At 49.0% G+C, this 15,347-nt stretch overlaps 2 protein-coding genes across 9 annotated transcripts in view; one reads left to right on the forward strand and one right to left on the reverse strand.

Annotated features, from left to right (window-relative positions):
• The first annotated feature begins 610 nt into the window (after positions 1-610).
• MSTO1 (misato mitochondrial distribution and morphology regulator 1) lies at positions 611-5,100 on the forward strand. 2 transcript variants are annotated; one of them, XM_060031416.1, is made up of 14 exons: positions 611-849; positions 960-1,095; positions 1,597-1,666; positions 1,762-1,837; positions 2,100-2,154; positions 2,241-2,379; positions 2,546-2,663; positions 2,741-2,875; positions 2,983-3,135; positions 3,438-3,569; positions 3,643-3,827; positions 4,282-4,386; positions 4,476-4,588; positions 4,889-5,100. In XM_060031416.1, the coding sequence occupies exons 1-14, from the start codon at positions 766-768 to the stop codon at positions 5,098-5,100; spliced, it is 1,713 nt and encodes a 570-aa protein (XP_059887399.1). In that variant the 5' UTR covers positions 611-765. The 2 variants fall into 2 exon arrangements, with proteins under 2 accessions (XP_059887399.1, XP_059887389.1); XM_060031406.1 differs by having other exon boundaries at positions 615-849; positions 4,886-5,100.
• Positions 4,745-15,347, reverse strand: part of GON4L (gon-4 like) — an 87,864-nt gene continuing 77,261 nt past the window's right edge. For 6 of the 7 annotated variants that reach the window (XM_060031273.1, XM_060031291.1, XM_060031282.1 and 3 more), the window contains 8 exons: positions 15,116-15,259; positions 10,237-10,380; positions 10,015-10,134; positions 8,726-8,839; positions 7,956-8,166; positions 6,281-6,908; positions 6,086-6,188; positions 4,745-5,679 (listed from right to left, as the gene is read on the reverse strand). In XM_060031273.1, coding sequence (XP_059887256.1) covers positions 5,530-5,679; positions 6,086-6,188; positions 6,281-6,908; positions 7,956-8,166; positions 8,726-8,839; positions 10,015-10,134; positions 10,237-10,380; positions 15,116-15,259 — 1,614 coding nt within the window. In that variant the 3' untranslated portion in view covers positions 4,745-5,529. The remainder of the gene's footprint in view (positions 5,680-6,085; positions 6,189-6,280; positions 6,909-7,955; positions 8,167-8,725; positions 8,840-10,014; positions 10,135-10,236; positions 10,381-15,115; positions 15,260-15,347) is intronic. The other variant, XM_060031305.1, reaches the window with a different exon arrangement.

The following is a 15,347-nucleotide window of genomic DNA, read 5'->3' on the forward strand; positions in this document are numbered from 1 at the left end:
TCCATTATCAGCAGAGTAGATCATTTGAGGTATATTTCTACAATGGCATTCTGAAGCAATGAAAATGAACTATAAGTATATGCAAGAACAGGGAAGAAGTTAACAATATTGAGCAAAAGGCAGACGCAAAAGAATATGTACTCGGATTGACTTACATTATATACATAGATAGAGCGAGCCAGTCCACAGGGTTAGAAGTCAGGAAGGCTGTGAGTTTTGGACAGGAAGGAAAGGACACGTGAGGCTTTAAGGTAGCGTCTAGTTTTCTGGCAAGGTTTTATTTTTTGCCTGAGTCGCTATTAGCCAGCAGAAGTATCCTATGAAAAAAAAAAGTATCCTATGAAAAAAAAAAAAGTAGCCAGCAGAAGTATCCTTGCACAACAGCTGCAAGAGCCGTCAGGAGTAGGTAGGAGAATCTTTAGTGAGCCGCACCAGGAACCCCACGGGGGATGCAGAGAACCCAGCACCAAGAACGCTCCAGCACGGCGCTTGAGCCCTAGTGCCCACAACTTCCGGCCTGCGCCACTGCACCCCGCCCCTCGACAATAACGACTGATAAGCAAGACTGTTCCACGCCAGGAAGAGGCGGGGTATGAAGAGCGGGGTCATTAAAGCCCAACGAATCGTTTATCCTATGGGAAAGGATGTGTTTATGGGCCAATAGGACGCCGGGACTGAGGCCCCACCCACAAGCCTGCTGAGCCAATCGGCAAGGAGCAGCGAGTGGGCAGGCTGTGGCTGTGCTACCCAGCGGAGCCGCGCAGCATGGCGGGGGGTCCCCGGGAGGTGCTCACTTTGCAGTTGGGACATTTTGCGGGTTTCGTGGGAGCGCACTGGTGGAACCAGCAGGTAAGGTCTCTGGGCGGCTGCCTCAGCTGAACCTTTCCGGATCTCCAGTCCTTGCCTCCGGCCTGTTCCTCTCGCCACCCGAGTCCAGTCCTTCCTCTGTGCCTCCCCAGGATGCTGCGCTGTGCAGGCCGACCGATGCCAAAGAACCGCCGGGAGAGCTGTGCCCCGACGTCCTGTACCGGACCGGCCGGACGTTACACGGCCAAGAGACTTACACGCCGAGACTCATACTCATGGATCTGAAGGGTTAGGTGGTGGCTGGAGTCAGCCAATTCCCAGTGTTCTCCTTCGCGTGTGGAGTCTCTAGCATCCGTTCGCGTCAAGATCCTTGACCCCGACTATACTAGGCTGAAGGACCAGAGATGAGGAGCCCCAAGGAGGGCTAACCACAGTATGCCAACACCTGAGGGGACGCAAGAAAGCAAAATTTTATTCCGTTCAAGAGCTATCTCTGGAATGGGCTACTTGTCCCTAGACACAGTGAGATGGAACTGTGGCGCTCCCGTAGAACCACTGGGTGTGGTCTTTGCCCAGGTCCCAAAGCTAAGGACTAAGCTTGGAAATGAAGGATGGAATCTACATTCTCCTAGGCAAGGGTTTTTTTCAACCCATGTCTAATCAAGAAAGCTTGGAAGGGCCAAGTGCTGGAGTGATGATGACAGCAGGTTGTCAGGTGATCAGAGGAAGGTTAGCTGAACGACTGGAGGGACAGGGCTTTACCTAACATTGTCTGTTATTTTTGTACAGGTAGTCTGAGCTCCCTAAAACAAGAAGGTGGACTCTACAAGGACAAGCAGCTAGATGCTGCAATAGCATGGTACTTGTGATGTTTGAAAAGGAGTTGGGAAGGAGCATAGCAAGCTGGAGAACTCAGGGAAACTGACACTATGATCAATCTCCAATTTCTTTCAGGCAAGGGAAGCTCACCACACACAAAGAGGAAATCTATCCCAAGAACCCTTATCTCCAGGACCTCCTGAGTGCAGAGGTGAGGGCCTCTGCCCTGAACTTTTAAGCCCAGTGCTACAACCAGAGTGCCTCCACTGGGGCAGAGAAAAAGAGAATTTTAGCCATCTTAAATGCCCTAGAATGGTATTTTGAGGAAAAGCACTTTTTTCTCCTACTAAAGGACTGTGAGTACGTGAACGGAAAGGAAGTTGTAGGGTGTGGCCAGCAAAATCAGGGAGGATAAATCAACTTTTGCGTCTAGACGGCCTGGACCTAAATGTAGATTTTCTCATCCCGCCCAGGGAGTGCTGAATAGTGATGGTATCTGGAGGGTCAAATCCATTCCCAATGGCAAAGGTGAGACTTCTCCAGATACTGCAAAATGGGGAGTGGGGCAGAGCAGGAACATGGAGAAAGGTACGTTTCCTCTGCTTTTTCTTCAGGTCCCCCACCATTCACCACCGCTACAACTCCAAAACCAGTTATCCCCACAGAGGGCAGCATCAGAGTCTGGTCAGACTTTCTCAGAGTCCATCTCCATCCCCGGAGCATCTGTATGATTCAGAAGTACAACCATGATGGGTATGGAGGGCCCCAGAGGCTGTGAGGCAAGAAACTGGGTCCCCACTAATGTTGGATGAGGCTCTTGAGGCCATCTTCCCTGCCCTTCTCCAATACAAGAGCTCTTGGGCGGAGGGATGGAAGTGGGGGAGTCCTGTAAATCCTGGACTGTGTTTATGCATGGCAGGGAAGCAGGTCGCCTGGAGGCTTTTGGCCAAGGGGAGAGTATCCTGAAGGAACCCAAGTACCTGGAAGAGCTGGAGAACAGGCTGCACTTCTACGTGGAGGAATGCGACTACCTGCAGGTAGCTGCGTGGCATCGTGGGCACTTGGGTAGAAACTCCCCTCATCCTGCTGACTTTCGCCATTCACCTCTCTCCAGGGCTTCCAGATCCTGTGTGACCTGCACAATGGCTTCTCTGGGGTAGGCGCCAAGGTCGCAGAGTTGCTACAAGACGAGTATTCAGGGCGGGGAATAATAACCTGGGGCCTGCTCCCTGGTCCGTACTGCCTCGGGGTGAGTAGTTCTTGTGGGGAGAAACGGTCACAGGGTAAGGAGGGAGAAATGAGGATAGCCCAGTGAGAAAGTTGGTTCAAACAAACTACTCTCATTTCTTTCACCAGGAGCCCCAGAAAAACATCTACCGTCTGCTAAACACAGCTTTCGGTCTGGTGCACCTGTCTGCTCACAGCTCTCTGGTCTGCCCCTTATCCTTGGGTGGGAGCCTGGGGCTGCAACCTGAGCCACCTGTCAACTTCCCTCACCTGCAATATGATGTAAGGCTCCATGCTCTTGTTCTGACTGCAGCTAGTGACAGGGCAACACACACATGCGCACGCGCACACGCTCGCCAAGTCAGCCTTTATCTGCTACTGGCTCTATTCTTGAAGCCTCAGCTTGAACTCGGCTCTGATGTGGCCTCTTAGATGACATTGTCCTATGCTTATCCAGCCCTGGGCCAAACACACCCCTGCTTTGTCCCAACGCATGCGGGCCTCTCTGCCATTACTATTCTGCCTCCACACTCTCTTTTCCACACCCAGAAGGCCAAGTGCTCTTCTCTGTATCCTCTTTACAGGCCGCTCTGCCCTTCCACTGTGGCGCCATCCTGGCTACAGCCCTGGACACAGTCACTGTTCCTTATCGCCTATGCTCCTCACCAGTTTCCATGGTTCATCTGGCTGATATGCTGAACTTCTCTGGGAAAAAGGTATTAAGCTTTGTGAGGAGATGGGTCAGAGCTGAGAAAAAGCTCTATAACTTGATTTCTTCCTTACCTTTAGGTGGTCACAGCAGGAGCAACCATCCCCTTCCCCTTAGTTCCAAGCCAGTCCCTCCCTGATACGCTGATGCAGCTTGGAGAGGCCACCCCATGGACCCCACTGTCTGCATGTGGGGACCCTTCTGGAACGTGCTGCTTTGCCCAGTCCGTGGTGCTGAGGGGTCTAGACAGAGCATGCCACACCAGGTGAGGGCTGGTGGTCCTTAGGAGCCCTTGTCAGACTTTTGTTTCACATCCTTTTCTCATACCTCTGGGTGTTCTAATGGCACTGCCCTGCTCGCCTTCCCTCTGGGCCACTTAAAAGAAAACAGGGGCTTCCCTGGTGGCGCAGTGGTTGAGAGTCCGCCTGCCCATGCAGGGGACGCGGGTTCGGGACGCGGGTTCGTGCCCCGGTCCGGGAAGATCCCACATGCCGTGGAGCGGCTGGGCCCGTGAGCCATGGCCGCTGAGCCTGCGCGTCCGGAGCCTGTGCTCCGCAGTGGAAGAGGCCACAACAGTGAGAGGCCCGCGTACAGCAAAAGAAAAAAAAAGAAAACAAAGGCTGTGAGCATCCCGATCAGCTGATGGCCTGAGAACCTAAGTCCTAGTTTCTCATTCATGCTGCCACAGATTAAAGGTTGTTTTGGCTTTGTTCTGGCAGTCAGCTCACCCCAGGGACACCCCTGCCCTCCCCCCTCCATGCGTGCACCACCGGGGAAGAAGTCTTGGCCCAGTACTTGCAGCAGCAGCAGCCTCGAGTCAGGAGGTCAGTATAATGCTTGCCCCCGCTCTCCTCCCAGACCTGCCACCTCCCCTGACTTCTTCTCACTCAGCTGCTGTCCTCTTGCCCCACAGCTCTTCTCATCTGCTGCTGACTCCCTGTAAGGTGGTTCCTCCTTACCCCTACCTCTTCTCCTCAAGCCTCAGCCAGCAGGGTTTGGTTCTGGATGGTCCCCCAACAGGGGCAGGTATGTAGGAGGTGAAGAAAACCAAGAGGTTTTCAAGCATGGGAGAGTTTTACTATACCCCTTCCTGGATAAGGTACTTGGGAAATTCCCAGTTTAACACTCCTTTATTCACCCTATGGCTCCTGAGAGAAGTGTTCTTCCTCTGGAGTGCTGGTATACAAAGGGGAGAGGACACAAAATTTATTGAGTTTACTATATAATCAAGTCTACCAGAGGCCCAGACTTCCCTGTGTGTGCAACAGACCGAGGGTAGAACAGTGGTCCATTCAGAGGGTTCCCGTTTCCCTCCCTCCGCAGCAGTGGAGAGCATCCCAGTGCTCGGGGCCCTCTGCTCCTCTTCATCCTTGAACCGGGCCCTGGGAGATTTGGCCAAAGATCTCGCCAGACTCGACCTGCGGCGCTGGGCCAGCTTCATGGACGCTGGAGTGGAACAGGATGACCTAGAGGAGACGCTGCAGGAGCTACGCAGCCTGGCCCAGTGCTACCAGAGTGGCGACAGCCTCATGGACTAAAGCTCCAAGAAAAGGAAAGAGCTAGTTTACAATAAAAACTGCTGGATGTAGGAGCTCAGTGTCTTTGGACTGGCTACACCAACATACGCATTTATCACATTTAGAAACACTGTGATCAGATCACACAACAATAAATATGTACCACCAGACAAAAAAGAAAAGAAAAAAACACACAGAAAAGGAACTGGGCTGCACTCTCCCTCAATGTTCTTTACAACGTAGATTTCTAAGGTCTTCATAAAAGACACACAGGATGGCAGGGCCATCCAACCCCCAGCCTGCCATTGTCCTTGTCCCTGGCCCCCTGCTCCGCCAGCTCCTCACACTGAGCTCAAGGGTTTTACAAGCAAAGTACAGCCACCCTTCCCCCGATCAGGGTGCCTGTTGGATTCAATCTCGTGCAGATGACATCCTCACGCTCCCAGGGTCTCACTCATCCAGCTCTTCCTCAGACAGAAGGTCCCCGTGGTCAGACAGCTGGTCTGTATTGCTGGTACTGGTCGCATCGTCCTCATCCTCGGAGCTGGCCTCGCAGGCTGTGTGGAAAAGCTGCATGAGTTCTCGAAAACGATGGGAAACCTAGGAGGAGAGGAGGAGGCTTGCGTTCACCTTTCTGAAGTTAGTAACATTTTAACATTTACTAAGCACTATATACCAACTTGAACAGTCTTGTTTGTTCTACACAGTAAGGCGGTGAGGGCTGTGCCCTCCTTACAGATAAGGAAGCTCGGGTTAAAAGGCTAAACATTTTGCCCAAAGTCACATTCCTTCTAAAAACAAAACTAGAATGCAGTCCCTGGGGCTTCTACCTCAAAATTCAATGCCCTCTCTCTTCTAGAGCTACGACTAACCACGCTGACAAGCCAAGGTTTTCCTCAGGGCAGACCTTTACAATCACCAATCACCTCTGAGTTGGCCAACCTGTCCTCTTCCTTTCCTTGGTTCCTCTGGAGCTTGAAGCTCTAGCAGAGTTTCCCCTACTTACCTCAGTAGGGGTCTTATTTCCCAGCTGCTGGGAGATGATGCTAAAAGTCTGCGGCTGTGCTCCTTGCTCCTGGCACATGGTCAGAATCACACGGTCAGCTTCCCTGGAATCCACATAAGGCAATTAATCTAAACCAGTAACATGGGTGTGCTCCATGCACTTTCTAAACACGCTCACACATCCATCCCCACCTACCTTGTCCACAGGACAACCTTTTCCCCTGTGGAGCTGACCTTGCTGTTGTTGGCACACACTGTAGCTTCTGTGGCCTTCGTCTGTGGCTCCCCCACTGGACCCTTTCCCTGTATTCCACTGTCTTTAGCCAAACTTCCTCTAGGGGCTTTGGGAGAAGTCTCTGAGGTGTCAGTACCTAATGAAGAAGATCCATGGACAGGAGACACCCCGTCCGCTGTCACCCCAGCTCTACTGGAAGGCAGCCAGCTCTCCTGAGTATCTGGTTTCCCAGACACCTGTCTTCCCCCTAAGTCTGCGGTCCTTGAGGAAACAGGACTCGGGAAGGAAGCAGGCGGTTCAACGGTTCCGGGCAATTTCTCAGTTTCTGAAGCATTCCAGACCAGCATGGAAGCCTGTGACTCATGCCCTGGCTTATGGCCCTCGCCCTCATCCTGAAGTCTGGGGGATGCCCTGGGGCAGGAGAGAACCTCAGGCCCAGCCTGGTTACTCCTAACAGCGCACAGCACAGTTCCAGTTTTGGAGGGAAGCTGAGGAGTCTCTGGTGAGCAGGGCGGTGGGCCATCGAGGAGGAGCTGGTCTGTAAAAGTCACTTCTTGAGGAGACAGCAAAGTGCTCCCTGCTGCCAATCCTGTTTAGGAGGAAAATAGGATCTAAGGGTATGGACAGTGTAACAATGCATCTAAGGACACAAATTACCACGGGGTCACTCTGGCAAGCTACCGTGATAAAGTTCTAAGGTCCAAGAGTGAGGTGAGGGTGGGGGCTAGGGTCGCTTATATAAAGATATGAAGTCCGACTGCCAAAGCTGAGGATGGCTGAGGCTTTAGGAATGCAGACCACAGAGGATATGGAGACAAGGGGAAGGGGTTCAGGAATGGGAACACAAGAAGAAAATGCTGGAACTTCCTGGTGGCGCAGTGGTTAAGAATCCGCCCGCCAATGCAGGGGACACGGGTTCAAGCCCTGGCCCAGGAAGATCCCACATGCCGCAGAGCAACTAAGCCCATGAGCCACAGCTACTGAGCCTGCGCTCTAGAGCCCACCAGCCACAACTACTGAAGCCCGTGTGCCTAGAGCCCGTGCTCCGCAACAAGAGAAGCCACCGCAATGAGAAGCCTGCGCACTGCAAGGAAGAGTAGCCCCACTCGCGTAACTAGAGAAAGCCCGTGCGCAGCAACAAAAACCCAACACAGCCAAAAATAAATAAATTTATATTTAAAAAAAAAAAAGAAAATGCTGGATTGTGTCGATTTGTAGCACTCTTATTTCTGCAAGAGGATTGAGGCCACAGGAAAGAAAATTAAGGCTGGACAGTAAGGATTTCCTACTGGTTTATTCGTAAAAGAGGTGGTAGTCCATCCCTGAAAAGACTAATAGGGCTTCCCTCGTGGCACAGCGGTTGAGAGTCCGCCTGCCGATGCAGGGGACACGGGTTCGTGCCCCGGTCCGGGAAGATGCCACATGCTGTGGAACGGCTGGGCCCATGAGCCATGGCCGCTGAGCCTGCGCGTCCGGAGCAACGGGAGAGGCCACAACAGTGAGAGGCCCGCGTACCGCAGAAAAAAAAAAAAAGAAAAGACTAATATTATCCAGGCTCAAAGACGTTCTTGCTTTGAGAATGAGAATGAGACAGAAATAAAGGGAGAAAGGCTGGGCTGGCAGCTGGCTCACTCACCTGGAACAGGCATCTCTCCCTTTCTGGTACTCCTGCCAGTCCTGCTCTGGGTTGCCTCCGTGCTTTCTCGCTCTTCTGGGGTTTCCTCCTCCATCACGTCCTTGCCCTGCCCAGCTTCCTTAGCACCAGGCACGGGACTGGCCTCTCCATGGGGGCTGCCGCCTACCAACTCATGGGGCTCCTTGCTCTTGTAGGATTTGCTGTCACAGACCTGCAGAGATGGCCTTCTGGGTCAAGGGTCTTCTGACCTCTTTTGTCTTAGGGGCCGACCAAAGGAAGAAACCTTGCCATGATGCTCAGCAAGTCAACCAACATGCATGCCTGCTCCAACAATTGTAAATGGCCCAAAAAAGAGTGCTGGATTCTACCAATCCTCTAACCAAGGACTGTATTTCTGCTGCCAACCAACCCTACTTTAGAGAACCAGCATTACCTTTAGGCTGTTTTCCTCATACAGGTTTGTTTCATTAAAAAAAAAAATCTAAGAGGGAAATATATGAACTGGTTGATTCTTCCCTATTCCAAAAGCTTCGCTACAAGATTCTCTTTAAAAAGCAAAATCCATTATACATATAGTTTTAAAGATTCTATTTATTTTGCATACACACACTAATGTGTATGCATACGGCATATTACTTATCCCCCTGTAATCTTTTTAGGAATTCAATAAGGTACACATCTGTGGTAGCAAACAATACCCCAAACAGCAAGGCAACCTGGGGGTTGCCCTAGGCAGCTCCGATACCCCTTGGTACCAGTTCCCTCCTCACCTTGCTGCTGCAGTGGCTACAACTTCTCCTCTTGCTCTTCTTCATCTTGGAGTCAGGACCTCCCTCATGGCAGCAGCAGGCACAGTCCTTGGCCCCATCTGGCCACTCAGCCTCCTAGGAGACACTTGGGCTTGGTTAACTGCCAAGCATTTTTGGTACCAATAGAGGGAGCTAAGTTGTGAGCCACCTGAACAAGCCTGCCCCCTGACCCCCTTCCCCGCTTCCTTTCTCTTTCATTATACACCATCTCTTCACGTTGCCTGGGGAAATCAATGCCCAAACTCAACTAAAGCCTACTATGAATCCCTGAAACAATCTGTAAATGACCCAAAGACTGACATATCCCAGCTGCCCAGATGTTTCAAGAAATATTTAAGTGCAATATCATCTGAGGCAAAGTCACTGGAGAGCTCCCTCATGAGGTATGATCTACTCACTCGTCTGTCTTTGTTTCTGTCTCCCTGTTCCCTGAGCTCTCCCCTCTCCTCCAATCCCCTTGAGAGGGCTTTGTACATATGGAAGGCTCACTCAATGATACTCTGTTCAACAAACCCAAGACATAAGTACCATTACTATCCCCACTGACAATGAAGAAACTGAAACAAAGAGAGATTAAATAAATCGCCCAAGGTCATTCAGCTACTAAGAAGCAGTTTTCCCGAAGAAAGAGTACAAGACATGTAGTAAAGGGAAATGGACTAAAAAGACTACTTCTTGAAGAGCAATAGACAGCAGTGAGTACAAGCAGACTCTGGAGCCAGACAACGCAGGCTCAGATCCTAGCACTGCCCCTGATTAAACATGAGACCCTGGCAATGGCCCCTCTCTGTAATTCCGTTTCCTCTTCTATAAAATGCAAACAAGAGCAATCTTTTCATAGGGTTATTGTGAGAGTTCAACGAGTGAATAGTCCATGTAAAATATAAGAGACACGTGATACTTTGGAACACAGCTCAGTATTAGCTGTTGTCATTATTATTAAAATGATGAATCCTGGTTCTATTTTTTCACAAGAACAGAAAGGAAGAAGACCCAGCGACAAGAGAAATAGCTCTGAGCTAGAGAAACAGATCCTTCTAATGAGGCAATCATGGGTGGGACCTCTTCAGAAGCTGCACCGTTCTTCCCATGGGCTCTGCATGTCCACAGCAGCCTGACCTTTGGTTCCTGCTCCATGACTGCCTCAGATCACAGAGGCTTTTGCACCACCCTAAGCCAGAGAACCACTCAGACAGAAAACTCAAGGCTTGATTCATGAAAGATGGATAATCCCCAACAACCTGGTGTACCTTATCATGATTTTGGACCCCAATCTCTTTTCTTCTTTTGTTCTTTGAGGCTGTGGGTATCTTGGGAGGTTCCTCTTCCTCTTCCACATCAGGCAGTGCCACTTCTTCAAAGCCATCAAACTGGGGAGGAGTTGGTGCCACTCAACACAGACTCTGGGCAGATATCCCTCCTACACATGGCCTTCCCCCTTCACAACCCTACAGCAGCCTCACAGCCTGTACCTCATACTCTTTCTCCTCAGTCCAATTGATCTCTTCAAAGTCACCCATACGGCTAGCTGCTGGGCGCAAATGGTCAAAGAAGATGGAGAACTCATCCTGCAGGTGGTCATGGCCTTTGAGGAGCTGCCACATCTGTGTCTTGAGCTGGGGAGAGTTGCAGAAGGAAAGATAAAGTCTCCAGAGCCTCTCTAGGCCACCATTCCAAATCAATCCCACATACTTCTGGGTTCTACTTTCCTAGTTAACTGGGAGACACACAGAAGCCTCTCTTTGATAGCTAAGAACTCTTAAACTTCCTCTCCCTCCTTACTTGCCTACAAAGCAGGGGTACAGGCAGACCTCATTTTAGTGTCTTTCCTTTACTACACCTCATAGATACTGTGTTTTTTTACAAACTGAAGGTTCATGACAACGCTGTGTCGAGCAAATCTATCAGGACAGGGCTTCCCTGGTGGCGCAGTGGTTGAGAGTCCACCTGCCGATGCAGGGGACTTGGGTTCGTGCCCCGGTCTGGGAAGATCCCACATGCCGCGGAGTGGCTGGGCCCATGAGCCATGGCCGCTGAGCCTGCGCGTCCGGAGCCTGTGCTCCGCAACGGGAGAGGCCACAACAGTGAGAGGCCCGCGTACCGCAAAAAAAAAAAAAAATCTATCAGGACCATTCTTCCAACACCATTTGCTCATTTCATGTCTCAGTGTCACATCCTGGTAATTCTCACAGTATTTCAAAATTGTTCGTTATTATTATATTTATTATGGCGATCTGTGATCAGTGATCTTTGACATTACTACTGTAATTGTTTGGGGGCACCATGAACCACACCCATATGAGAAGTGAAGAACTTAAAAAATAAAACGCTGTATGTGTTCTGACTACTCCATTGACCAACTGTTCCCCCATCTGTCTCCCTCTCCTTGGGACCCCCTATGCCTGAGACAATTAGGCCAATTTCAGTTGAACACTTAGGCCCTACGAAGCCTCAAATTGTTCAAGTGAAAGGTACAGTCGCACATCTCTCACTATAAATCAAAAGCTAGAAATGGGGCTTCCCTGGTGGCGCAGTGGTGGAGAGTCCGCCTGCCGATGCAGGGGACACAGGTTCGTGCCCCGGTCCGGGAAGATCCCACATGCCGCGGAGCAGCTGGGCCCGTGAGCCATGGCCACTGAGCCTGCGCGTCCGGAGCCTGTCCTCCGCGGCGGGAAAGGCCACAACAGTGAGAGGCCCGCGTACCGCAAGAAAAAGCTAGAAATGATTAAGCTTACTGAGGAAGGCATGTCTAAAGTCAAGACAGGCCAAAAGCTAGGCCTCTTGTGCCAAACAGTTAGCCAAGCTTTGAAAGCAAAGGAAAAGTTTGTGAATGAAATTAAATAGTGCTACTCCAGTGAACACACAACTGATAAGAAACTAAAGCAACCTTATTGCTGATATGGAGAAAGTTTTTGTAGTCTAAGATCAAACCAGAATATCAAACCAGTGACAACATTCCCTTAAGTCAAAGCCTAATCCAGAGCAAGGCCCTCTCTTCAGTTCTATGAAGGCTGAGAGAGGTGAGGAAACTGCAGAATAAAATTCTGAAGCTAGAAGAGGTGGTTCATAAAGTTTAAGGAAAGAAGCCATCTCTACAACATAAAAGTGCAAGATGAAGAAGCAAGCGCTGATGTAGAAGCTACAAGTTATCCGGATGATCTAAGATAATTAATGAAGGCAGCTGCACTAAACAACAGATTTTCAGTGTACAAAAAAGCCTTTTATTGGAAGAAGATGCCATCTAGGACCTTCATAGCTAGAGAGGAGAAGTCAATGCCTGGCTTCAAAGCTTCAAAGAACAGGCTGACTCTCTCTTGTCAGGGGCTAATGCAGCCAGTGACTTTAAGTTGAAGCCAGTGCTCATTTACCATTCCAAAAATCCTAGGGTCCTTCCGCATTATGCTAAATCTACTCTGCCTCTGCTCTTTTAAATGGAACAACAGGGACATCCCTGGTGGCGCAGTGGTTAAGAATCCGCCTGCCAATGCAGGGGACACGGGTTTGATCCCTGGTCTGGGAAGATCCCACATGCCGTGGAGCAACTAAGCCCATGTGCCACAACTACTGAGCCTGCGCTTTAGAGCCCATGAGCCACAACTACTGAGCCCTCGTGCCACAACTACTGAAGCACACGTGCCTAGAGCCCGTACTCTGCAACAAGACACTGTGATGAGAAGCCCGCGCACCACAACGAATAGTAGCCCCCGCTCGCCGCAACTAGAGAACACCTGCGCACAGCAATGAAGACCAAACGCAGCCAAAAAATTTTTTTTAATTATTAAATAAATAAATAAATGGAACAACAAAGCCTGGATGAAAGCACATCTGTTGACAACATGGTTTACTGAACATTTTAAGCTCACTGTTGAAACCTATTGCTCGGGAAAGAGTCCTTTCAAAATATTACTGCTCAGTGACAATGCACCTGGTCACCCAAGAGCTCTGATGGAGATGTACAAAGAGATTAATGTTGTTTTCATGCCTGCTAGCATAACATCCACTCTGCAGCCCATGGATCAAGGAGTAATTTCCACATTCAAGTCTTATTATTTAAGAAATACATTTCATAAGGCTACAGCTGCCACAGATAGTGATTCCTCTGATGGATCTGGGCAAAGGAAATTGAAAAGCTTCTGGAAAAGATTCACCATTCCAGATGCCATTAAGAACATTCGTGGTTCATGGGAAGAGGTAAAAATAGTCAACATTAACAGGCGTTTGGAAGATGTTGGTTTCAACTCTCACAGATGACTTTGAGGGGTTCAAGGCTTTAGTGGAGGAAGTAACTGCTGATGTGGTAGAAACAGCAAGAGAACTAGAAATAGAAGTAGAGCCTGAAGATGGGATTAAATTGCTGCAATCCCATGACAAAACCTGAACAGATAAGGAGTTACTTCTTGCAGATGAACAAAGAAAGTGGTTTCCTGAAATCTACTCCTGGTGAAGATGTTGTGAAGATTGTTGAAATGGCAACAAACGATTTAGAATATTATATAATAATACTACATAATATTACATAAACTTAGTTGATAAGGCAGTGGCAAGGTTTGAGAGGACTGACTCCAATTTTGAAAGAAGTTCTACTGTAAGTAAAATGCTATCAAACAGCATTGCAGGCTATAGAGAAATCATTCATGAAAGGAAGGGCCAATCGATGGAGCAAACTTCCTTGTTGTTTGAAACTGCCATATCCACTCCAGCCTTCAGCAACCACCACCTTGATCAGTCAGCACCATCAACACTGAGGCAAGACCCTCTGGCAGCAAGAAGATTACAACTTGCTAAAGACTCAGATGATGATTAGCATTTTTTTAAATTAATTAATTTATTTTTGGCTGCGTTGGGTCTTGGTTGCTGTGTGCAGGCTTTCTCTAGTTGCAGCGAGTGGGGCCTACTCTTCGTTGCAGAGCACGGGCTTCTCATTGCAGTGGCTTCTCTTGTTGTGGAGCACGGGCTCTAGGTGTGCGGGCTTCAGTAGTTGTGGCACGCAGGCTCAGCAGTGGTGGCTCACAGGCTTAGTTGCTCCGCGGCATGCGGGATCTTCCCAGACCAGGGCTCGAACCCATGTCCCCTGCATTGGCAGGCGGATTCCTAACCACTGCGCCACCAGGGAAGCCCAGCATTTTTTTTTAATTGAAGTACAGTTGATTTACAGATGGTGAGCATTTTTTACTTAACATGTGTAAATTTTTTAGAGCATAATGCTATTGCATACTTAATAGACTAAGGTATAGTGAGTCTATAGTGAGGTATAGAGTTAAACATAACTCTTACATGCACTGTGTAACCAAAACCTTCGTGTGACTCACTTTATTGCAATATTCTCTATAACAATATTCTCTATATAATAACTCTATTGTGGTGGTCTGGGACTGAACATGCAATATCTCCAAGGTATGCCTGTATATTTTTTTATCGAAGTATAGATGATTTACAATGTTGTGTTAGTTTCAGGTGTATAGCACAGTGATTCAGTTTACACACACACACATTCTTTTTCAAATTCTTTTCTCTTAGAGGTTATTACAAAATATTGAGTATAGTTCCCTGGGCTATAAAGTAGGTCCTTGTTGGTTATCTATTTTATACAGTGTGTTTATGTTAATCCCAAACTCTTAATTTATCCCTCCCCCGCCCCCTTTTTCCCTTTAGTAACCATAAGTTTGTTTTCTATGTCTGTGGATCTATTTCTGTTTTGTAAATAAGTTCATTTGTACCTTTTTTTTTCTTTAAGATTCCACATATAAGCGGCATCACATGATATTTGTCTTCGTCTGTCTGGCTTACTTCACTTACTATGACAATCTCTAGGTCCATCCATGTTGCTGGAAATGGCATTATTTCATTCTTTCTTATGGCTGAGTAATATTCCATTGTATATATATACTACATCTTCTTTATCCATTCCTCTGTCCATGGACATTTAGGTTGCTTCCATGTCTTGGCTAGGTATGCCTGTATTATTAACAGGTTTGATTCCCAGTGACACCACTCTCTATCCCTGCCTTACTGATGTCCAGCTCAGGCACTAACTCAAGGCAGAGCAAGGAAGCAGCCCAATCCTCCCGATACCCGCCACGCAGACCATCACTTCCTTCCTCGAACTTCCCTTCCAGGGCACTTACGGCACCCCTAAGCCTGTGAGGAGCAGTCAGGCTTTGGTTTCAGGTGACAACCGCCCCACCCCAGTGCTTTATGCTTTAGGTAAGCCTAAAAATTCCTTGCCTTCTTCATCCCCTCCACGAAGTCCACCGCTCAGAAGCAAGAGGATATGGAATAGGTTAGGGAAGGGAGAATGAAGGGCCTAAAGCCCAGGTGACAATGGAAAGGAAGTAGAACAGGAAAGAATACCTCAGTGATCTCCTGGGGCAAGCAGTCTGCACAGCTCTGGAGGACCTTGATAATCTTTTGGTGGTGTGAGGGGTTCTCTGCAAAGCAAATTTCCAGCTGCCGAAGAAACTTGCGACTCTTCTCGAAAGCCTGCTGCTCCTCAAACTACAAGAGTGGAAAGAGGGTAAAAGAGGAGTCATCTATACAGTGTGCGCAGGACTTGAGGGTTCTAAGCGTAAGAAGCAAGAAAAAT

This window comes from Delphinus delphis, chromosome 1, assembly GCF_949987515.2.
Source record: "Delphinus delphis chromosome 1, mDelDel1.2, whole genome shotgun sequence".
Classification (NCBI taxonomy): Eukaryota; Metazoa; Chordata; class Mammalia; order Artiodactyla; family Delphinidae; genus Delphinus; species Delphinus delphis.

Bases quoted from the DNA above. Each gene is read 5' to 3' on its own strand.
- MSTO1 (XM_060031406.1), top strand. From the start codon at position 766: ATGGCGGGGGGTCCCCGGGAGGTGCTCACTTTGCAGTTGGGACATTTT. The intron at 850-959 runs GTAAGGTCTCTG...GTGCCTCCCCAG, and splicing joins CGCACTGGTGGAACCAGCAG to GATGCTGCGCTGTGCAGGCC. The intron at 1,838-2,099 runs GTGAGGGCCTCT...CATCCCGCCCAG, and splicing joins AGGACCTCCTGAGTGCAGAG to GGAGTGCTGAATAGTGATGG.